The sequence below is a fragment of the Watersipora subatra genome, chromosome 9 (genome assembly GCF_963576615.1).
Source record: "Watersipora subatra chromosome 9, tzWatSuba1.1, whole genome shotgun sequence".
Lineage (NCBI taxonomy): Eukaryota > Metazoa > Bryozoa > Gymnolaemata > Cheilostomatida > Watersiporidae > Watersipora > Watersipora subatra.
This window is the reverse complement of record NC_088716.1, coordinates 27,119,111-27,140,049: the sequence shown is the minus strand read 5'-3', so window position 1 is coordinate 27,140,049 and position 20,939 is coordinate 27,119,111. Positions and strand designations below refer to the sequence as shown.

At 36.7% G+C, this 20,939-nt stretch overlaps 1 protein-coding gene across 1 annotated transcript in view; it reads left to right on the top strand.

Annotated features, from left to right (window-relative positions):
• The window catches only part of LOC137403608 (peroxisomal acyl-coenzyme A oxidase 3-like), a 36,426-nt gene that overhangs the window by 7,119 nt on the left and 8,368 nt on the right, over positions 1-20,939 (top strand). Inside the window, exons 4-11 of the mRNA XM_068089578.1 lie at positions 522-596; positions 805-894; positions 6,892-7,124; positions 8,142-8,238; positions 9,736-9,918; positions 12,771-13,014; positions 15,214-15,327; positions 15,777-15,884. Of these exons, the coding sequence (XP_067945679.1) occupies positions 522-596; positions 805-894; positions 6,892-7,124; positions 8,142-8,238; positions 9,736-9,918; positions 12,771-13,014; positions 15,214-15,327; positions 15,777-15,884 (1,144 nt within the window). The remainder of the gene's footprint in view (positions 1-521; positions 597-804; positions 895-6,891; positions 7,125-8,141; positions 8,239-9,735; positions 9,919-12,770; positions 13,015-15,213; positions 15,328-15,776; positions 15,885-20,939) is intronic.

The following is a 20,939-nucleotide window of genomic DNA, read 5'->3' as shown; positions in this document are numbered from 1 at the left end:
TGTCACAGCCATCGGATAAAGTGCTGGTTTGTTAGACGTTATTTGACTTAGTTAAACTCTAGGGTTTTAAAAATCATCACGAACTTTTTTATATGTTGAAGACTGCATTGAACAACATGAAACCAACCTGAAACGGCCATTCCTCTTGGTTATGGTTTCAAGGAAAAATTACTTTGGTTGTTACATTTCCAAGTTTGTGTGTCACTTATTTCAACGTATGAGTTATATTACTAACTCAATCATCCTGAATGTCCATAGACGATCTCCTTTTGATATTGTAGTTAAATAATCAATACCCATTTACTCCACTTGCTCAATCTACTCCCTTTTACCTTGACCTTGCTCTATCACATTAATATCAATTAGCTTTCTTTTACTATAATTGTGTTTTTGGGAGGGCATTGAGTAATTTTTCATGATTATAGCATTAGTGTTGGTTTTGCTGTAAATGTTTGCTGAAGTTTACCAGGGCTCAGGAACTTCTCGCCATGTTTATAAAATTACAGTTGGTTTTTCTGTAGATGTTTGCTGGAGTGTGCCAGGGCTCAGGAACTTCTCGTCATGACGACTTTGTGGAACAGACTAATTTATGTAATGTAAGTCCACGTGTAAGGTTCGGGCTGTGGTTATTGTTACCCGACCCTAAAGTTGCTAAAGCTCATTCTAGAAAAATGTTCAGACTATGTCAGTCACATTTGTTCTAGGATTGGTATTGTTTAGTTACAAGCATTTTTATTTTTTAGTATATGTACCCATTATTAAATGATTGTTAAAAATGTTAGTGATGGATTCACTGTCTTTTAGTATCACGGATGTTTCTGTTTGACTGAGCTTAGCCACGGCAGCAACACAAGAGCCATGAGAACCACGGCTACCTACAAGCCTGACACTCAGGTAATTTTTTTGATGCCAGTTTCTCCCCGTATTGGTGAACGCCATATGTACATTTGAAAATATCATGAACCCATGCCATACCATTTCAATTCATTCCTATGTTGGCATCGTAAGGCGAAAAATGTTATATAGAGAGACATGGAAACCTATAGTAATTATGTAATGCAAACACTCCTTGGTGGAAATCATCACAGTTTTATGTACGTGCATGTATGTACATATTGAAATTGAGTAACAAAATAGTATGTTAACCTTAGTAACTATGGTTACCTACATTAACTTTGCGAGTATTTCGTGGTTATGATGTGAAAACAAAATTCATAACAATGTAGACTACAAACAATTTTGACGGATAGCTTCTGCAACAAACAACTTTTTTAGCTGTCCGATATCTCGCCAACGTCATTTTATTAATTTCACATTAGTACTATGTGCAGTACATACCGTAGGGAATTCTTACCTTTGAAACAGACATATAACATAAACTTTTGAATTTTACTTAAATGAGTTTAGCTTACTAAACACACACTTAGAGCTAAGTCATAGTATATATTTTGCTAAACTAAACTGTAATTTTGTCATTGTCTAAAATTTTATCACTCAACTGTTTCCGGTTTCCTTTTCGCTATAACGAAAAACATTGAACTGAGAGAGAGTGAGCATCGTATCTCTTTCAGGCGTTGTGGGAAGGATTTTGACGAACAGAAATCAGCATCTTCGTTATTCTGACGTATTCAGCATACCGAGTGCCAAATTGGAATTGTTGTTGATATCAGATGGGGGAAAATGTCATATGGGGAAAGAAAAAACATCGTAAGGCGAAAAAAACGTATAACAGGGACATCATAACCCGTTGGTGCACTGTATTATAAATCGTGATAAATGTGGGACACTTGTTAATTAGAATTCATCTCAATAAGGAAGCAGCACTGAGTTGGTGGTATTGGAGTTGAGTTTAAATTTTCAGTAAGGTTATATTGGTGGACACAGGAATGACCTTTGACCTTGAATAACTCGAGCCAATTAGTCTACACACTGACTAGCATTTGGTTTGGTAAACAAAAGAGAAACTACTAAGAGCCAACTGAATTTAAATAAAAGAGAAACCACCAAGATCCGACTGAGTTTAAATAAAAGAGAAACCACCAAGATCTGACTGAATTTGAATTAAAGAGAAACCACCAAGAGCCAACGGAGCTTAAATGAAAGAGAAACCACCAAGAGCCAACGGAGTTTAAATGAAAGAGAAACTACCAAGAGCTAACAGAGTTTAAATAAAAGAGAAACCACCAAGAGCCAACTGAGTTTAAATAAAAGAGAAACCACCGAGATCTGACTGAGTTTAAATAAAACAGAAACCACCAAGAGCCAACTGAGTTTAAATTTATAAATGCAGCTATTTTGAAATACAGTAAATGCTCCTATCGACATTAATGTCATGAATGCTGTCGGCCTCAGCATTTTATCTAAACTTTTCTTCATATACGTCAAAGTATTAGATGGAGTTAAACAAGGAACTACCTTGATTATAAAATATTAGCGTGGTGCTATTAATAATTATTTCGATGGTGTCAATTTCAAAGTTTTAAAGAAAAAATGCAAAGCTTTGGAATTAGAAAACAGACATAACATTTTTAATTTTTAAAAACATTTCCAAGTTAGAATACCCCATAACAATGGCTACATCGTTAGATGTAGCCATTGTTAAAACAATATTACATCGTAAGACGTTCCTGAAGGGTATTCTCATCATTCATCAAAACTTTTTAAAGATTTTAAGTAAGATTGTAAACCACATTATAGACCAATCTGAAAACAATGGTTATGATTTAGACCTTAGTAACTTCGAATCAGACTGCATCTCATGATCGTGATGATTGATCTTTTCAGATACTCCATCACTATAATCATGGCAACTACGACAGCAACAACAAAATAATTAATTGTTATTGATGTAACCGAGTCATTATTGGCACCATTTTATGGACACTTTTTTATTGATCACGTGTTATTATGGGTTCATAAAGATCAAAAAAATATAGGTGGCGTTTAATTAAAGGGTGGCATTGTATTTGTCAACCCTTCTCTAGTTGTGGTTTTTCTCAAATACAGGTGGTATTCAAATAGAGGTTTCGCGGTATGTGAAGTTTTTGCTTCTTGCTACATAAAAACTTCCATATAACGTAAAGTGTCAGGTCAATGCAAGTTTTCAAATTTGATTTGTATAACAATAATTGTAGTTAGCCTTAAAAATATCACTTTCACTCTTGCTACACTTGGGAGAGAAATTGGTGTACAGGGTTGTCTTTATTATATCTACTAGTTCTGTTCTAGAATAGTTAGATTATCCGGTGCTTTGAGAAAGCACAGAGAATAGGTAGCTGTGCAATTATTCAGAATTCGTTAAAGGCGACTAACTGGTGCAGATGCTAGTGTCAGTATACCAAGCTGAATGTCACGTGTTGGGGTCTCCCCGAAAGCTATCTTTTATTCTAACCTCGAACCCTGGTGACGGATGGCCAGATGTCAGAACGCCCACCATTGTTATGATGTACCCTGGGACACATGTATTCGCGTCATCTAACTTTCGCGTTTTCGCGGAGTCATTCTCTCGCGAAAATTTCATGAGCGAAACTAAACTATCATAACGAACGAGCGAAAACGCGAAATTAAATAGCTTTGTTCATTGATATCCCCAATAAAATCGTCATATTAGAAATGCAGGCAATTTTCGTGTGTGGTTGGGCTCATTGGGCAATTTCTGCTAAACTCATTACAGCTAATACTCCGGCTGAGCAGCATGGCGAAGCAAATTAAGATAACAAGTTTTTTTTTGGAAAAGCCAAGACAAATGAGGAAGATGATGATATTAGTTTAGTCACTGAATTCGTAACTGATGAGGATGAAAGTCTGGTAGGGAAAGTCATAAAATTGAATAATAAATATTGTACTGATGAATTTTATTACCAACCAAAAACAATAACAACCCGGAGCCATGGCCACCGCGCGCTATAAATACTTGAGATCTAATATTGGTACCACATCAGTCATGGCTGCAGGGACCTTGATGTCATTGATAGTCCAAGAAACAAATGGCAGCAAGCGATCAAATTGCATTATCGATCTCGCCCACACACTTCTACCTGCGGTTCACAAATACAAACTAGTCCCAAATTGATTTTTTTTATGAGTGAACTGGACCTGAGGAATCTAATCTGTTTGTTCCACTGCATTTAATTTCACATCACTATATTTTCGCACTCATCAGAGCCACGGAATTAAGTTGCAGCAAAATTTTACTCTGTATGCTACTCACGAAACTATATACTAGCGAAACATAATTGTCCTAGGGTATAGTAAACATTTTTTTTGCTTTAATTTAGGCACATAAAAAATTTTATTAGTTTTTCCTTTGCATAATAAGCTTTGCTGTTTAGAAAAACATAGATGTAAATTAACATTGAAGGTGTGCGCTCCCCATAGCTTATTGTAAAATCATTTTAACCATAAACCAAGTGAAAGTGGTAAAAAAGGATGAGCATTGTCGATACAAACCACTAAAACTACAGCTTCTGTACAGTCATTAAATTAACAAGTTAAGTCTAGTTTTTTTATCAAAGTGCCAAAGAGGGAGTTTGGAAAGATTTTAGAACGGATTAGGCAATTTCCTTGTATTTTACTGTTTAAATAACGTCAAATCCCGTAAACATTCTGGAACGGATTATTTACGTTGTAAGTGTGTCTATTGTACACATTCTTATTATTGCATTCATATTGTTATTATATTCATATTGTTATTACATTCATATTGTTATTATATTCATATTGTTATTACATTCATATTGTTATTATATTCATATTGTTATTACATTCATATTGTTATTATATTCATATTGTTATTACATTCATATTATTGTTAAATTCAAATTGCAATTATCAAATTTTTCCTTAATGCAATTTGGAGACGAAAAGAGTTGTTTATGAAAAATTTCTGCTTCCGTGATTAAGATTTGGACTAAACAACTTGTAAATAATCTCTCAAAAACTCAGCAATCGTAATATAAATAATGGATAATTTTAAAATAATGTGATTTTCTTGGGTAATTTTCAATTATTGGTAAAACATTAAGATTTTATTTGAAAGATTTTTTTGTCTTTGTAATAATTCTCCAGTTTATTTTGTTTTATCAATTGACCTTGAACCACAGCTCGGAGCAGTTGACCTTGAACTGCAGCTTCGAACAGTTGACCTTAACTATAGCTCTGAGCAGTTGACCTTGAACCACAGCTCGGAGCAGTTGACCTTGAACTGCAGCTTCGAACAGTTGACCTTGAACCATAGCTCGGAGCAGTTGACCTTGAACTACAGCTCGGAGCAGTTGACCTTGAACTACAGCTCTGAGCAGTTGACCTAACTATAGCTCTGAGCAGTTGACCTTAACCATAGCTCTGAACAGTTGACCTTAACCATAGCTCGGAGCAGTTGACCTTGAACTACAGCTCTGAGCAGTTGACCTAACTATAGCTCTGAGCAGTTGACCTTAACCATAGCTCTGAACAGTTGACCTTAACCATAGCTCGGAGCAGTTGACCTTGAACTACAGCTCTGAGCAGTTGACCTAACTATAGCTCTGAGCAGTTGACCTTAACCATAGCTCTGAACAGTTGACCTTAACCATAGCTCGGAGCAGTTGACCTTGAACTACAGCTCGGAGCAGTTGACCTTGAACTACAGCTCTGAGCAGTTGACCTAACTATAGCTCTGAGCAGTTGACCTTAACCATAGCTCTGAACAGTTGACCTTAACCATAGCTCGGAGCAGTTGACCTTGAACTACAGCTCTGAGCAGTTGACCTAACTATAGCTCTGAGCAGTTGACCTTAACCATAGCTCTGAACAGTTGACCTTAACCATAGCTCTAAACAGTTGACCTTGAACTACAGCTCTGAGCAGTTGACCTTGAACTACAGCTCTGAGCAGTTGACCTAACTATAGCTCTGAGCAGTTGACCTTAACCATAGCTCTGAACAGTTGACCTTAACCATAGCTCGGAGCAGTTGACCTTGAACTACAGCTCTGAGCAGTTGACCTAACTATAGCTCTGAGCAGTTGACCTTAACCATAGCTCTGAACAGTTGACCTTAACCATAGCTCTAAACAGTTGACCTTGAACTACAGCTCTGAGCAGTTGACCTTGAACTACAGCTCTGAGCAGTTGACCTAACTATAGCTCTGAGCAGTTGACCTTAACCATAGCTCTGAACAGTTGACCTTAACCATAGCTCTGAACAGTTGACCTTGAACTACAGCTCTGAGCAGTTGACCTAACTATAGCTCTGAGCAGTTGACCTTAACCATAGCTCTGAACAGTTGACCTTAACCATAGCTCTAAACAGTTAACCTTAACCATAGCTCTGAACAGTTAACCTTAACCATAGCTCTGAACAGTTGACCTTAACCATAGCTCTGAGCAGTTGACCTAACTATAGCTCTGAGCAGTTGACCTTAACCATAGCTCTGAACAGTTGACCTTAACCATAGCTCTGAACAGTTAACCTTAACCATAGCTCTGAACAGTTGACCTTAACCATAGCTCTAAACAGTTGACCTGGAACCATAGCTCTAAACAGTTGACCTGGAACCATTGCTCTAAATGGTTCGCCTTAACCATAGCTCTAAACAGTTGACCTTAACCATAGCTCTGAACAGTTGACCTTTTAACCATAGCTCTGAACAGTTGACCTTTTAACCATAGCTCTCAACAGTTGACCTTTTAACCATAGTTCTGAACAGTTTTCCATAAACTATAGCCCTCAACAAGTGACCTTGAACCATAGCTCTGGAATGCCTGCCCTCCAACCAGAGATCTTTGCACAGATACAATCTGTAGTTTCACTTTCTTTCTCTGAGACGGATTTAGTTTAAGACGTTTCCAACGCTCAAATACAACAGTTTACTTTTGACATGAGTCTGCAATAATTCAAAAATGTGTTGTAGATGTTTGAATTAAACACTCCGGATTTTGAGGCTACAAAGATATGGGCAGGAAACATGGGTAAGACAGCAACCCATGCAATTGTTTATGCCCAACTTATCACGCCAGATGGACAAAATCATGGGCTACACACATTCGCTGTGCCTATTCGAGATCCGAGGACATTATTATCCTATCCAGGAGTCATGGTTGGTGATATGGGCCAGAAGTTAGGCATGAATGGACTCGATAACGGGTAAGTGCAGTTACTACTTTGACAAAGACAACTACGTGACTCTCTGCTATTTCCTTGTCAGCATTCTTATCTTATGAACAAAGTCTGGCATTTCTACCCGTCACATGCTCTTGTTATCTCTTATGTGAACTCACTGGCTACGGTTTTCCTTTGTTATCAAGATGATCAAATGCCTAGCCTAATTACAGTCAAACCTTTAGATATGAGGTTGATTCGTTCTGAGATCTGCTTCATATGTTGAAGCAAATATCACTATGAGAATATACTGTAAATCATTTAGTTTGTTCCACAGCTCAAAACCAATGATAACTTCATATATATAATACAGTTAGTTACATTTAGTATTAAAACAAATACATTACATGCAAGTCTTTAAAAAAATCTATCTAAGCTGAACTATATATAAAAACTAAAATAATGGAATAATAATTAATAAATGTTTAATCAGTAAATCAGAAACACTTCAACAGAAGTGGAAGTATAGCAATGTGCAGGCTCACAGGTAGTGTAGGCGATAGAGTTTTATGGTGTAACTTACTCTAACCTAACTTTGGTATAGTTTTATGGTGTAACTTACTCTAACCTAACTTTGGTATAGTTTTATGGTGTAACTTACTCTAACCTAACTTTGGTATAGTTTTATGGTGTAACTTACTCTAACCTAACTTTGGTATAGTTTTATGGTGTAACTTACTCTAACCTAACTTTGGTATAGTTTTATGGTGTAACTTACTCTAACCTAACTTTGGTATAGTTTTATGGTGTAACTTACTCTAACCTAACTTTGGTATAGTTTTATGGTGTAACTTACTCTAACCTAACTTTGGTATAGTTTTATGGTGTAACTTACTCTAACCTAACTTTGGTATAGTTTTATGGTGTAACTTACTCTAACCCAGCCAAATGTATTTTTTATTACTTTTTATGTTTGGATTTTCAATTCTCATCTTCGAACTCTAATAGAGTTGTCTTTTTTATCGGTTTTGTTTTTTACCTGCTTAGCTTGTTGTTTTATAGGTTTCTTTCCTTCTCCAAGTATCACATTCCTAGGGAGTATCTGCTAAACAAGAACGGTGATGTCACAGAAGATGGGCGATATGAAACCCCATATAAGGTATGAGTTGCTGTTTAAGATATAAGTCACTGTATAATGTATGAGCCATTCTATGGCATGAAATGGTAGTTAACATATAAGGTATGAGTCACCCTTCAAGATGTGAGTCATCGTATAAGGTAGGACTCACTATATAAGGTATGACTCGCCATATAAGGTATGACTCGCCATGTATGTTATGAGTCACCATATAGGTCATGATCACAGAAACCATGGTTAAGTCGAGATTGTAAGATTTGGAGTTATCTACATTAGCAGAAGGAGAAAATTCTCAGTTATTTTGCAAAATAAATTTTGATTCTAGCTTAATTACAGCAGATTTTATGGTCAATAAACTGAATGCATGTTTACCATTAGTGAGAAAACAGTTCCGAGAAAACTGGTGTTAAAGTTTGAGAAACGAAAACCAATGCACAATTTTATTTACATTTCAAAACGTCATAGCAACCAATATCAAAAAGTTGTGATATTTACCTAGATTTCTGTATTTATATCCAAAAAATTATGCTGAATTTAGAAATCTAAACAGATTTTAGCTGGCTGTCATAGAATTAGCTGTATATTTATAAGAAAATATATTACTTAAATTTGTAGATATCTGTCTGGCACAGCCAAATCATCAACAAAATCTTTAGAAAAGTAACAACAGTAACATGTTGCACACCATCGGTCACTATATACTTCGATCTTGGAAATTCGAATAATTATTCTTATAATTAAATATTGTAATAATCTTGTAAGAATCGTTAGGAAAATATCATCGTAATTCCCTTTACTTACACTGCTTAATTGAAATCAGTTGGAATACCAAAGTACTCATTTATAAGTGTCCAAAATGTCAAAGTTATCTTTAAAATTGGCAAAAAAGAAACAATTATATTTATCGGACACCATTTTTCAGTACTTGTTGTTTAGCATAGCAACGGTTTTAAGGGGTTTTTCTGAGGATTAAAGACTTCTATTGGCTACACTGACCTCAGATTCAGAAAGATCACTCTTTGATTGGTCCAGATGCACGTGTTACAAAAATCGTTACCAAATATCGTAAATAATATTATAAATTCAGTTGGTGCAACTTCAAAGTCGGATAACTCAACTTCGTGATTTGCGACTTAACCATGGTTTCTGTGACCGCGACACATATATGGTATAATTAAGCATATACGGTATGTCACTATATGAAGTATGACTCATCGTATAAGGTATGACTCACTATATAAGGTCTGACTCACCGTATAAGCCTTATACTGTACTTGCGGTCATACCTTATACTATAAGGTATGACCGCAAGTACAGGGATTTGTATGGAGGGTCATACCTTATACTATAAGGTATGACCCTCCATATAAGGTTTCAGTTACTATGTGTTACAAGTCATATAAGGTGTACACTCCAATATTTTATTTCCTCATCAATGCAGGTTGTGGAAAGGTTTATTCGGCATTAATTTACTGCTATTGCTGGTTCATCGTCAGAGTTTGTGTGTTCACCTCATAGGACCCACGGAAAAGGTTCGGAATGGTTCTTGGAGCTCTTTCCGGTGGTCGAGTGGGCATCACCGGTATGGCCTGGTGCAACCTTACTGCGGCAATCACCATTGCAATACGCTATTCAGGGGCCAGGAGGCAGTTTGGGCCTGATGAGACTCAGGAGATACCAGTCCTAGAGTACCAGCTGCAGGTAGCTGCAATTTTAATGACTTGTCATTAGAGAAAGCCTCATGCTAAATATTCGGTATTATGTAGTTGTTTGAGTATATATGGAGGATGAATGGTTAGATGAATGATGCTATGAAATAGATATCAAAGGATTTGGACATTGTTAAATACCCTATTTTCACTACTACAGTCTGCAAGTGAAGCTATAAATGTTGTTCATTATGTCCTTTGTCAATACCTATTATGTTTCAAGGTTTGCATTTGTTTGACATAATGTCAGGTGACAGAGTGTTAGCTTGATATACATGTAATTGTAAGGTGTTATGTCTTGCAGCTTGCTTACAACCATGTACTATACAGTAAACGTTCCTATACCATAAATAATCCTTTCCAGGGAAGTTTGTTATAGGGATTTTATGCTATAGGGACTGTCAAATACATGTAAATATTCCGTTTCGACATCTTCCCGAACTCTCCTTTTTGGCCCTTTCCATCTGAAAAAAACTAAACTTACTGTCTTAATTTGGTGACTGTGCAGTAGCACATAAACTAAACTGAAATATTTTTCAACATTGTGAACTTTTGGTATTTTTTTAACATTTGCTAATTTTTAGTTTTTCTTAAACATTTTATTAATAATTTTTTTTGGCCCCATGATAAACCAGCACCATCATCAGTGGATGGCTTCTTTGAAATATTTATCCAATGTGACTTGTTTTTGAGGACTTAAAACTTTTTGAAAATGCATTGTGCAGGTATCCTCAAAATCATTGATGGCACGCATCAAGTGAAGTTTTTTAGGGTGATATATGACTACAAATTTTGACACACACATTTCCTTCACTTTATGAGGAAAATCATCGATAGTATGTAGCTTCATCAAATCATTCGTCATCACGAGCCGCAATAGCATTAGGCCACAACTTTCTCTACGCGGCTTTGAACGATTGCTTGGCCAATCTATCTAATGCAAATTTGACCAATCGCAGACACGCACAATGTCAAAGTCACTCTTCCAAAATTCATGAAGGTTGAGTTGGGTGCTGTCCGTGATGTCAAAACACCGTTTGAATAGATAAAGCATCTCTACAAATGAGAGCTCATCCATGGTGTTTCATGCAGGCCAGGTGGGTGGGCAGGGGCATTGTCTAGGACGAGAAGGCACTTGAGAGGGAGGCTGTTATCCTGGAGGTGTTTTTTAACTGCCGGGTCAAGCACCGTATTGACTCAGTTGACAAACAACTGCTAAATAACCCAAGCCTTAGAGTTCGACCTTCACATCACTTCGAGCTGCTGCTCAACCAACTTTTAGGCTTTGAAGGCTCAAGGATTCTCCGAATGGTAAACCAGCAGTGTGTTCACCATGCAATCACTACCGGCGGTTGCAACATAGAGCAAGAGTGAGGCGATCATTCATCGGCTTGTGTCCTGTGAGACTTTTTTCCTCAGCAGTAATGTAGGTTCGGTGAGGCATCTTTCTCCAAAACAGGCCTGTCTCATCGCAATTGAATGCCTGCCGAGGAATGTAGCCTTTTTTATTTTTTTATTAAATTCCTCAACAAAATTTTCAGCAGCCTGTTTGTCGGAACTCGATGTCTTGTCATGCCTTACAACCGATAGGATGTCAGTCCTTTTGAAAATTGTCAAACTATCCATGCGAGGTCATAAAATCTTGCTCTCTCATTCTGCTCTCACCACTCTTGGTCTTTGAAAGATAGTCATATATAGCAGTTGCTTTTTCCTAGATTACAGTCTCAGTTATCGTCTATACTATTTATTTCTTCTTGATCTAAATGGAGAGAAGCCTTTCCATTTCATCATTTAGACTGGAGCTTCAGTTGTACATTCTGAAGATGCCCTTGGTAGGCTTCACCACTTTGAGGGCATCTTTCTGTTTGTACATTCTGGAGATGCCTTTAGCAGGCTTCACCACTTTGAGGCCATCTTTCTGTTTGGACATTCTGGGCATGCCCTTGGCAGGCTTCACCACTTTGAGGCCATCTTTCTGTTTGGACATTCTGGGCATGCCCTTGGCAGGCTTCACCACTTTGAGGGCATCTTTCTGTTTGGTAATTGTTTGTATAGTCTAAGTAAGATGGCCGTATAGTCTAGCAACATCCCTTAACTTCATTCTACTTTCATACTTCTGTATAATCTCCTGCTTAGTTAGTATTAACAACCTTTCCATCTTTTTCTTTTCATTTATACTAGACTCCATCATTACGGTAAATTAACAATAAGTTAAAAGGAACGCATAACTTCAATGGTAATTTTAATAGATTTTATACCTTTTTTTCAGCAAGGTAAAGAAAAAAAATATCGCATATGCCTAAATTAAAGTGAAAATATAAAAAAATATTATAATAATATTATAGGTAATTATTTTATATAATAGACCTCCTAAAAGGTCTTTTCTTTCCTAAGTGCGGCAAGAGATAAAACGGTACTTTTAAGGCTAAACTTGAAACTTTCGTTATGCAAATCGAATTTAAAAGCTTGGACCGATTGGACACTTTACGTTATATGAAATTTGTTATGTAATACGAAGCAAAAACTTTACATAATTCTTTTACATTATCTGGAATTTACGTTATAGAAGTGTCTACTGTACAAGTGTCTACTGTACTATTGTTTTGTTGTCCACTTGCTTCCACAACTTCTTTAACAACCAGGTTGTACCTGTTACAAAAGAAATTTTGCATAACTATCTTTCCCATTGTAGGTTTTCTAGAAAAGAGCCATGTATTACCCTTGTTCTTATATAGTGACTATAGGTGTGTTTAGTTGATTTGTATGTATTTCTAAATGTAAAAGTGAACTCTTTTGTTTTCCCAGTTGAGTGTTCAGACACAGCAGTGCGTGTTTATTTTGCAGCAATGGCGGCTTCTACCATATTTAGCAGCTGCTTACACGCTCAGTCATTTCTCACGCTCCTTGTTCAGAGACTTTGTCGGCCTCAGAGTTGGTATGATGGTAGGGGAGAGCGGCGAGGAGTTTGCCGCTCTTGGTAAAGAAATACACGCCCTCTCGTGTGCTAGCAAGCCTCTCGCATCATGGACGGCTCGTGATGCTATTCAGGAGTGTCGAGAATGCTGTGGTGGACATGGCTATTTCGCTGGTAAAAGCTATTCATTTCATATAACTTGAATAAGTTTAGGAGTTGCATTCTCTTATTTAAATTTTGTGAGGAGTTACATGTAGATAAGATTATAAAATGCTTGTTATACGGCAATGCAGCATTACAATCACCTGCCCATACAGGTCCATATTTTATCAAGAGTCATTCAGAGACAACCTTTACACCATCCAGAAACTACGTAGTTTGATTAGTAATATAATACAGTCATACCTCGACATATGAGTGCCCAAAAAGAGAGATTCGAGATACGAACTAAATTTCAAGCAAGTCTTTTGTCTTAAGACACAACACAACTTTGAGATACAAGCCCACGAGCTGGTTCTCGATGCGATCGCCAAGTGTGCAAGAACACACTTTCGAGAACAGCATCGCTTGAAAAAGTTTTAAAAAGGCCAGCTCAAAGTGATTGTGAAGCGAGGCAAAGGTGCAAAACTGGACGACGATAATACAAAACGAAGACAAAATGATAATTAAGTTTAGCGTCAGAGTAAAACCTATTACTAAGTAAGTGTTTAATAAGCTAAATCCATCCTAAGCTAAATTTGAAGTTTATGTTATGTTACGTTGCGTCACAAAAGTTTAGCATACTAAACAAGTTGTCATCAAGTCACTCTCACGCTGCCATAAGCCTGTACTGAACGTGTTGAATATAAGAATTCCAGTATGTACATAGTGATGTTGCAATTTATTGCAGATCATCACTAAATAGGTATTTGTTACTTTGTGAGCGTATACGCTGTTTTACAATAATTAAAACATGTCTGTCGTAGTATCTTGTGCTTTTCATGTGCTTTTTCAGAGGAGGAGGACGGATTAATTGGTATTTAGTTGTTTTATATAGAAAATACTGCTTTGAGATGAGAGAAAAAAATCATATAGGGGCTTAGTTCCAAAACGCATTAAGCTTATATGTCGAGGCATGACTATTACTATTATGCTAATATTATCATTTTATTAATGTTACTATCAAAAGAATATTACTGTTATATTTGAATTAATATTACTATTACATTACTATTAATACTAGTATGCATGCCAGTCTCGTCACTGCGAGAGAGAAATCGTCATGAGTAGCCATTATATGGAGAATTCTCCAGTGAAAAGCTCTTGAGTGGTGAAATGGTAGCGGGCATGTTTTAAGATTGGACACTCCAGGTTTGATTCCTGTGCAAGGCAATCTTTTTTCTAACGCTTTCAGCGTGGCTTCAGATAGTTGGATGGACGGACACTGTTCTTATTATAGTAAAGATTGCTCTTATGTAAGATTTTATTACATAAGAGAGCGCCTTAATGATGTCATAAATACTCAACAGATATGAAATGCAAGGCCCCAGAAAGCTTTTTAAATTATTAGTTTACTCAGTGTAACCATTAAGGAAATTATTGTGAATTTTATCAAAACACCGTCGGACCTCTGCATGCTACAGTCAAACCTCTAAATACTATAATTAGACCTTTACATACTATAATTAGACCTCTAGATACTACAGTCAGACTGCTATATGCTACAGTCATACCTTTACGTACTACAGTCAAACCTCTACATACTACAGTCAAACCTCTACATACTACAGTCAAACCTCTACATACTACTGTCAAACCTCTACATACTACAGTCAAACCTCTACATACTACAGTCAAACCTCTACATACTACAGTCAAACCTCTAAATACTACTGTCAAACCTCTACATACTACAGTCAAACCTCTACATACTACAGTCAAACCTTTAAATACTACCGTCGGACTTCTACATGCTACAGTCAAACATGTACACGGTACAGTCAAGCCTTTACATACTACAGTCAAACCTCTAAAATATGTGTAATTATTAACTAATAGTCATTACAAAGAGGTTCTTTTTGCTGCATCTACATAAAGACGTGAGAGCAAATGGGGCGACCTGATAACATGTGGGTTCGGAGGAGTTTGTAACAGATATACTCAGTTTAATTTACCTTAGTCTGAACTAAATAAAGTTCACTCTAACTTCACTTATACATTTTATTTTCAGAGCTGCATGTTTTCGATCTAATTTTTACAAGACTTCTTACTTTCAAATACGAAACTTGAAACACTGTGTCCTAAACTTGCCTATGGCATAAAATCAAGTATTTACTTGTAGAATTTTGTATATCCATTCTGTCTCAGAAACTTTGTTTATTATAATTGATACAGTGAACAGGTTGGGTGCGTTGAGGGACGACAATGACCCAAACTGCACATACGAGGGAGACAATAACGTCCTGTTGCAGCAGACCGCTAACTATATTCTAGCATCGGTGAAGGACGGTAGGTCTTTTTCAGGTCCTCATCAGCTTTAGATCTTTTTATCATTCCTTGCTTTAATGCTAAGGAAAGCATTGCTTTTCATGCTACTCTTGCTGGGTCTATATTTATAAATATAGACCCAGATGTTCTCATGTTTCTCTACAAGAACATGTCTCCACATAAGAACTATGGATATCGTATGTTGGGAATTACATGTAGTTTATATTTGTTAAAATTTTGTATTGATTAAATTAATTATTATCAAATTTCTTAAATTTGCTATGCTGTATCAGGAAATTTGGTTCATATAAGTGGTATTAGATCAAGACTCAAGTGCAGTGTCATTTTTCATTGTATATTCATATTATTATCGTTATTAATGCCTTTGAGTTCATGAAAAAAATAAAATTCAGCATAGCTCATTTTTTGAAAGTCTGCACAACAAATAACCTGTTCTCGGACGGTTGCAGGAGATTTGAACACCCCCTTATCATCCCTAAAGGTCTTTGGAGACAAAAGCAATCACCTGTCCAAGAAGTCAAGTGTGACATCAGTTGCCGAGTGTAAAAAGCCACACGGTTAGTAGACTAGTCAGGTCACTTGTTCAGCCTCTTGTTATGCCTGCCACAAATCCTATAACTTCCAGACTGCTGTTGTTGGCAAGTGGCCACTCGCAATGTTGGCTTATTAGTGTGAATTTTTTTTAAGCCCAAAATCGCTGTTCGAGCTCTAAAGCGCATGGCTTTATGCAGAGCCAATTTTGGCAAAGCCTTATCATGACAATGCTTGTTCGATGCGTACAGCATCTGTCATAACTAAACAAACTTGGATTCGATAATCACAGTTACTCGCAGTTAATCAGCAAGATGCTATCCTATATATATATATATATATATATATATATATATACAGTCAAACATGGATAACTCGCCCACGGATAGCTCGAATACATGGTTAATTCGAACGGTTTCTTTGGTCCGTTCCCACGTAATGATAAATTCCTATATATAACTCGAACTAAACACTGTTAATTCGAACTGTTTTTTTGCCCAACGGCTACCGAAACGGTTGCTATCGCTTTAGAAAATCACTTTATTCAAAGCCATAGAGCTAAACCTCATCTTTTCGTAATTCATAATCGTCGTTATTACCACCATCGGCAAAATATTTTTGTCAACGACTTTTCTAAAGGTTTGGTGAAATTTGATTTATACTGCTATACGATGAATGGCACGGGCTAGCCGGGTCACGCGTGCAAGGATTTTCGCCACGCACATACAAAACAAAAATCGCTTGTTGTTTTTGTTTTGTATGTGCGTGGCGAAAATCTATGAGTGCGTGGCGTAACCCAGCTAGCCCGTGATGAATAGTTTTCCGACGTTGATTCCATGTTGAATCAACGTTGGAATATTGAATGTTTAAAACGTCTTAAAAATTGTTGTAATTAAACGTATACGTTGTCTTAGCTACAAAACACTATTCATCGTTTGACCTAAACACAGAATATGTGTGTACATTCAATAGGTATCTATTAAAAAAGCGTGAGTGATATAGAATGTACGTAAAACCTCGTAAAACTTCTAATTGAACTGCCTCGGAGTGTTGCTCTTAACGAATCCCAGGTAAAGTAAGGTAATCTTTGCATAAACTTCAAGAAAAATCGACAAAATTGATCGTGGGTAAACCCCCAAAAGAAAAAAATGTCTTTTCTTTTGAGCATTTCAACAACGATCAAGTTTTGCCAATGTCAATCTAAAAAACGTCCTGACAATAACATCACCTCAAACAATGAACCAATCTCAAGTGATAGAAAAATCTCTATACTTTTTGATAAAAACGTTTTAAACTTTACATTAGAAGCATTTAATTTGAAACAAGCCATTTGTGCTTCTGATTTATATTATAGTTTGTATATGTACATGTATCTACTAATAAATATGTAAATACATGGACTTGTGACAGTGCTCTGATAACTTGAACGCTCTGATAATTCGAACACTTTTGCTCGGTCCCGTGAAGTTCGAGTTATCCATGTTTGACTGTATATATATATATATATATATATATAATTTAATCTGGTATAACTTATTTTTCATTATTTTTGTATGTTTTACATTCTCCTTTTAATCTTAGCCGGCATTCTTTGCTTTCATTTGTGAAACAGCACGACTTTAAAAAAAACTTGGAACGTTGTTTGTTTGAATTTAGCTCAGGTAGGGGTTACCTAGTCTGGGCATGGCTCTCGTGGGGATTGGGAGAGAGAGCCTGGGACACATAGCGAAAAAAAGGTAAGATAACTTCGGCAAAACGAGCGACATATGTTACATATGACGCTCAGACTGATACTAATGAAAGCGTTTCGATAGATTCCGATCTCACGATGTATTAGATGTGGCGCGTTTAAAAGCCTATCGTCACGGTAACGTGACTTGATCTAGTGAAAGGCCCTATGTTTTTGATAGACTGGGTAGTTATGCAATACCCCGTTTGATAACAAAACGATAAGAACCATAGGTTACTATTCTCTTGCGTTTTCACGTTTGCGGTTTCATTTCATTTACTGATAAAAAATGGAGCGATTCAAAAATCATCTATCAAAGCTAGGCATAGTCACGCTGAGACCACAACAATCTCAAGCTTTACAACATATTATCGTAGGTTTTGATTAATTCATAGTTCTTCTTACTGGCTTCGGAAAGAGTATGTATTTGCTTTCAGATAGCACCGTTTTGCAGTGGTAGGTCCGAGTCGTTCATAATAACTGTCGCGAGTAATCCCAATACTCGCGAGTAAAATAAAACTGAGATTACTTTTTACTAGATAAACTTTTCTTTACTAGCAGCGTGCGATTCATTTTTGTTGTTCTATTGCTATTCGTTTGTATTGTTATTGTGAAAATATTTAATTCACTTGATTTAATTTTTGATTATAATTAAATCAAAACCTAATTAATTAAACATATGAAATAATATAACTCCCGTGATTGATTTATTATGCAACCAACATTTTATACTTACCAACCAGCGTTTGTTTGCTGCCAATTCAAATTAAAAATAATACATAATACTCGCGAAGATCATAAAAAAGACTGTCTCATGATACTCCTTCGGAAATAACGATTGTGATATTAGCGACTGCAGAAGTCGACTTTTAGAGTTGTCTTTTCCGCGTGTTGCTATGTGTCCCAGGCTCTCTCTCCCAATCCCCCACGAGAGCCACGCCTAGGTTAGGGGTTACCCAAGTATAATGCTCCCTTTTTCATCCAAGTTTCAGCCTCAAAAGTTCAGGAGTATTACATGTCAGGGTGTGATAAATCCCAATTTGCAAAGTCAACTTCTGTGTGAGGGGAAATCAAATTATGTAATAATTGTTATTGGTATGTTTGTGGTATTTTATTGATCGGTATAAGGGGAAAAAGATGCAGGAGTTGAAAATCTATTTTTGTATCATATTTCCCAGGCCATAAGATGTACTAGATTATAAGGCGCAGTATTAATTAATCTGTGAATTTCTATCATTTTCCACATATAAGGCGCTACTTATTATAAGGCACAATAAATGAGCAAAATAGGCCATATATAAATGCCAAATAATTTGAAGTTTATTCAACTAATTGATAATAACTTCATCAATGTTTAGCTGTAGGCTAATGAGAAAATGCAAACTATTGTCCCATCGATAACATACCCATGTCCCATCGATAACATACCCGCATACTTTTTTCCACCCAAAAATACAAAACCATTGTGCAGTTGTAACACACGCACACACAAAAATCCTTAATTTCACTTTCTTTTGCAGTTTATTCTTCGTCCATAGACCCTTCAAACTTCATCTTTAGACTTCGAGTTAAACACACGATTTCGACGCCAAGTAGGCCCAGTTCCCTTTCAAAGTTATCAGATTTGATTTGCCGCTGTCCCCAGCATGTTCAGCAAAATCTCGAATGACACTAGGGGCTGTTATCTTCGCCAATGTATCCATAATATATTGGCAAATAGTGTCACAACTTGCCCTGTCTAGAACTAAAGGTTATATATCATATAAGGCACACTGAATTATAAGGCACATTGTTGATTTTTGGGAAAATGTTATGATTTCAGACGCTCATATAACCCAAAAATACCACAAATGACCATCCAAGTCAGAGCATCCCTAGTATTCTGTATCTCCCAAACAGGCATGACTCCAGGTATTAAAAAAGAGGTCTTATGAGACTTTCAAGCTGAAAGTCATCAACTTTGCAGAAGCAAATGAAACCTCCACTGTTTCCAGGGAATTCAAAATTCTGCAGGCAAAATCAGGCTGTAGAGAAAACAGAAAAAACTTCTGGTGGAGTTGCTAAAAAACAAAAGAGCATGCAGGGCCCTTCCAGCCAAGTACCTGTAAATGGAAAAAAAGCTTGTAGAGTGGGTGGCTTGCGGGAGATGCAAATGTCTACCTTGTCACTGGACTTCATATTCATCTAGAGGCTCTCAGAAGGAAGAAACATCCTAGTTTCAACGCTTCTCCGATTTGGGTCCACAGGTTCATGAAGAGAAATAGCCTAAGCTTGAGGCAAAAATCAAAAGTAGCTTATAAGCTACCTTCAAAACTTGCTGACAAAGTAATTTTATTTTATTTACTCTTTTATGTTGAAGCAAAGAAAGCTGTATGACTTTGAAGTCTTACTGATAGTGACTGTGGATGAAACACCTTAGTTTTGGCATGCCTAGCAGGAGAATAATTGAGTCCAAAGGAAGCAGGACTGTTCAAATCAGAACAACTGGACTTAAAAAGTCAACACAGTCCTGACCTTCATGACAGATGGAACTACGGCCAAGCACTCATGATTATTAAAATAACTAGAACTTCAAAAGAAAATTTTTCAAATGCCATGGTGATCCATGTTCATCCCAAAAGATGAATTGATGATGAAGAAATTCAGCTGTGGCTCGATCATGTTTAGGATAGTGGGCCTGTAGCTCTGCTGAAAAAGAAATCCATTTTAGTGGGGGTTCTACCATGTTTTATGGGGGTTCTACCATGTTTTATGACAATTTTGACGACCTGACGACAGGGATAATTGAAAAGTGACAGACGAGACGACCATTTATCACTGTAGGTGACATTGGCGAGGGGATGATAATTGTTTAAGTAGGATTACTAACTGCCTTATTATTTGTCCATAAATCAACTCGATCAAACGAAACTTCACTTGTTTCGGTTTGAAGCATCTGGCCCAGCATTCATAAACTGACAGGTAATTTATGTTAACAGCAATGAAATGCCACGATATACTGACAGCAAACCTGTTTCCAAGTCTGACTGACAGTGATTATCGAAGACAATCTCGGTCTATTTTCAGTACAGGAAATGTAGCCCTAAAAACCTAGGACGCCTGTCACTCACTGAGTAATCAGCAATGCTCCCAAACATCACTAATAAGTTTGTGAAGGTCGCTGGTTGAGCCATGCTTTTGATAAGCAGAAGTTCAAGCTGCGCAAGTTTCAGGTTTTCAACGCAATCCAGTGCCACCAGAATGGATATTTGCATTAAATAACGATTGTGAAGAAAGAGGTTGTATTGGTTACCAACTTGAAAAAGGTGACGATTGTGACCTTGTGATGGCAGTGATTTTAAAAGTGACTATT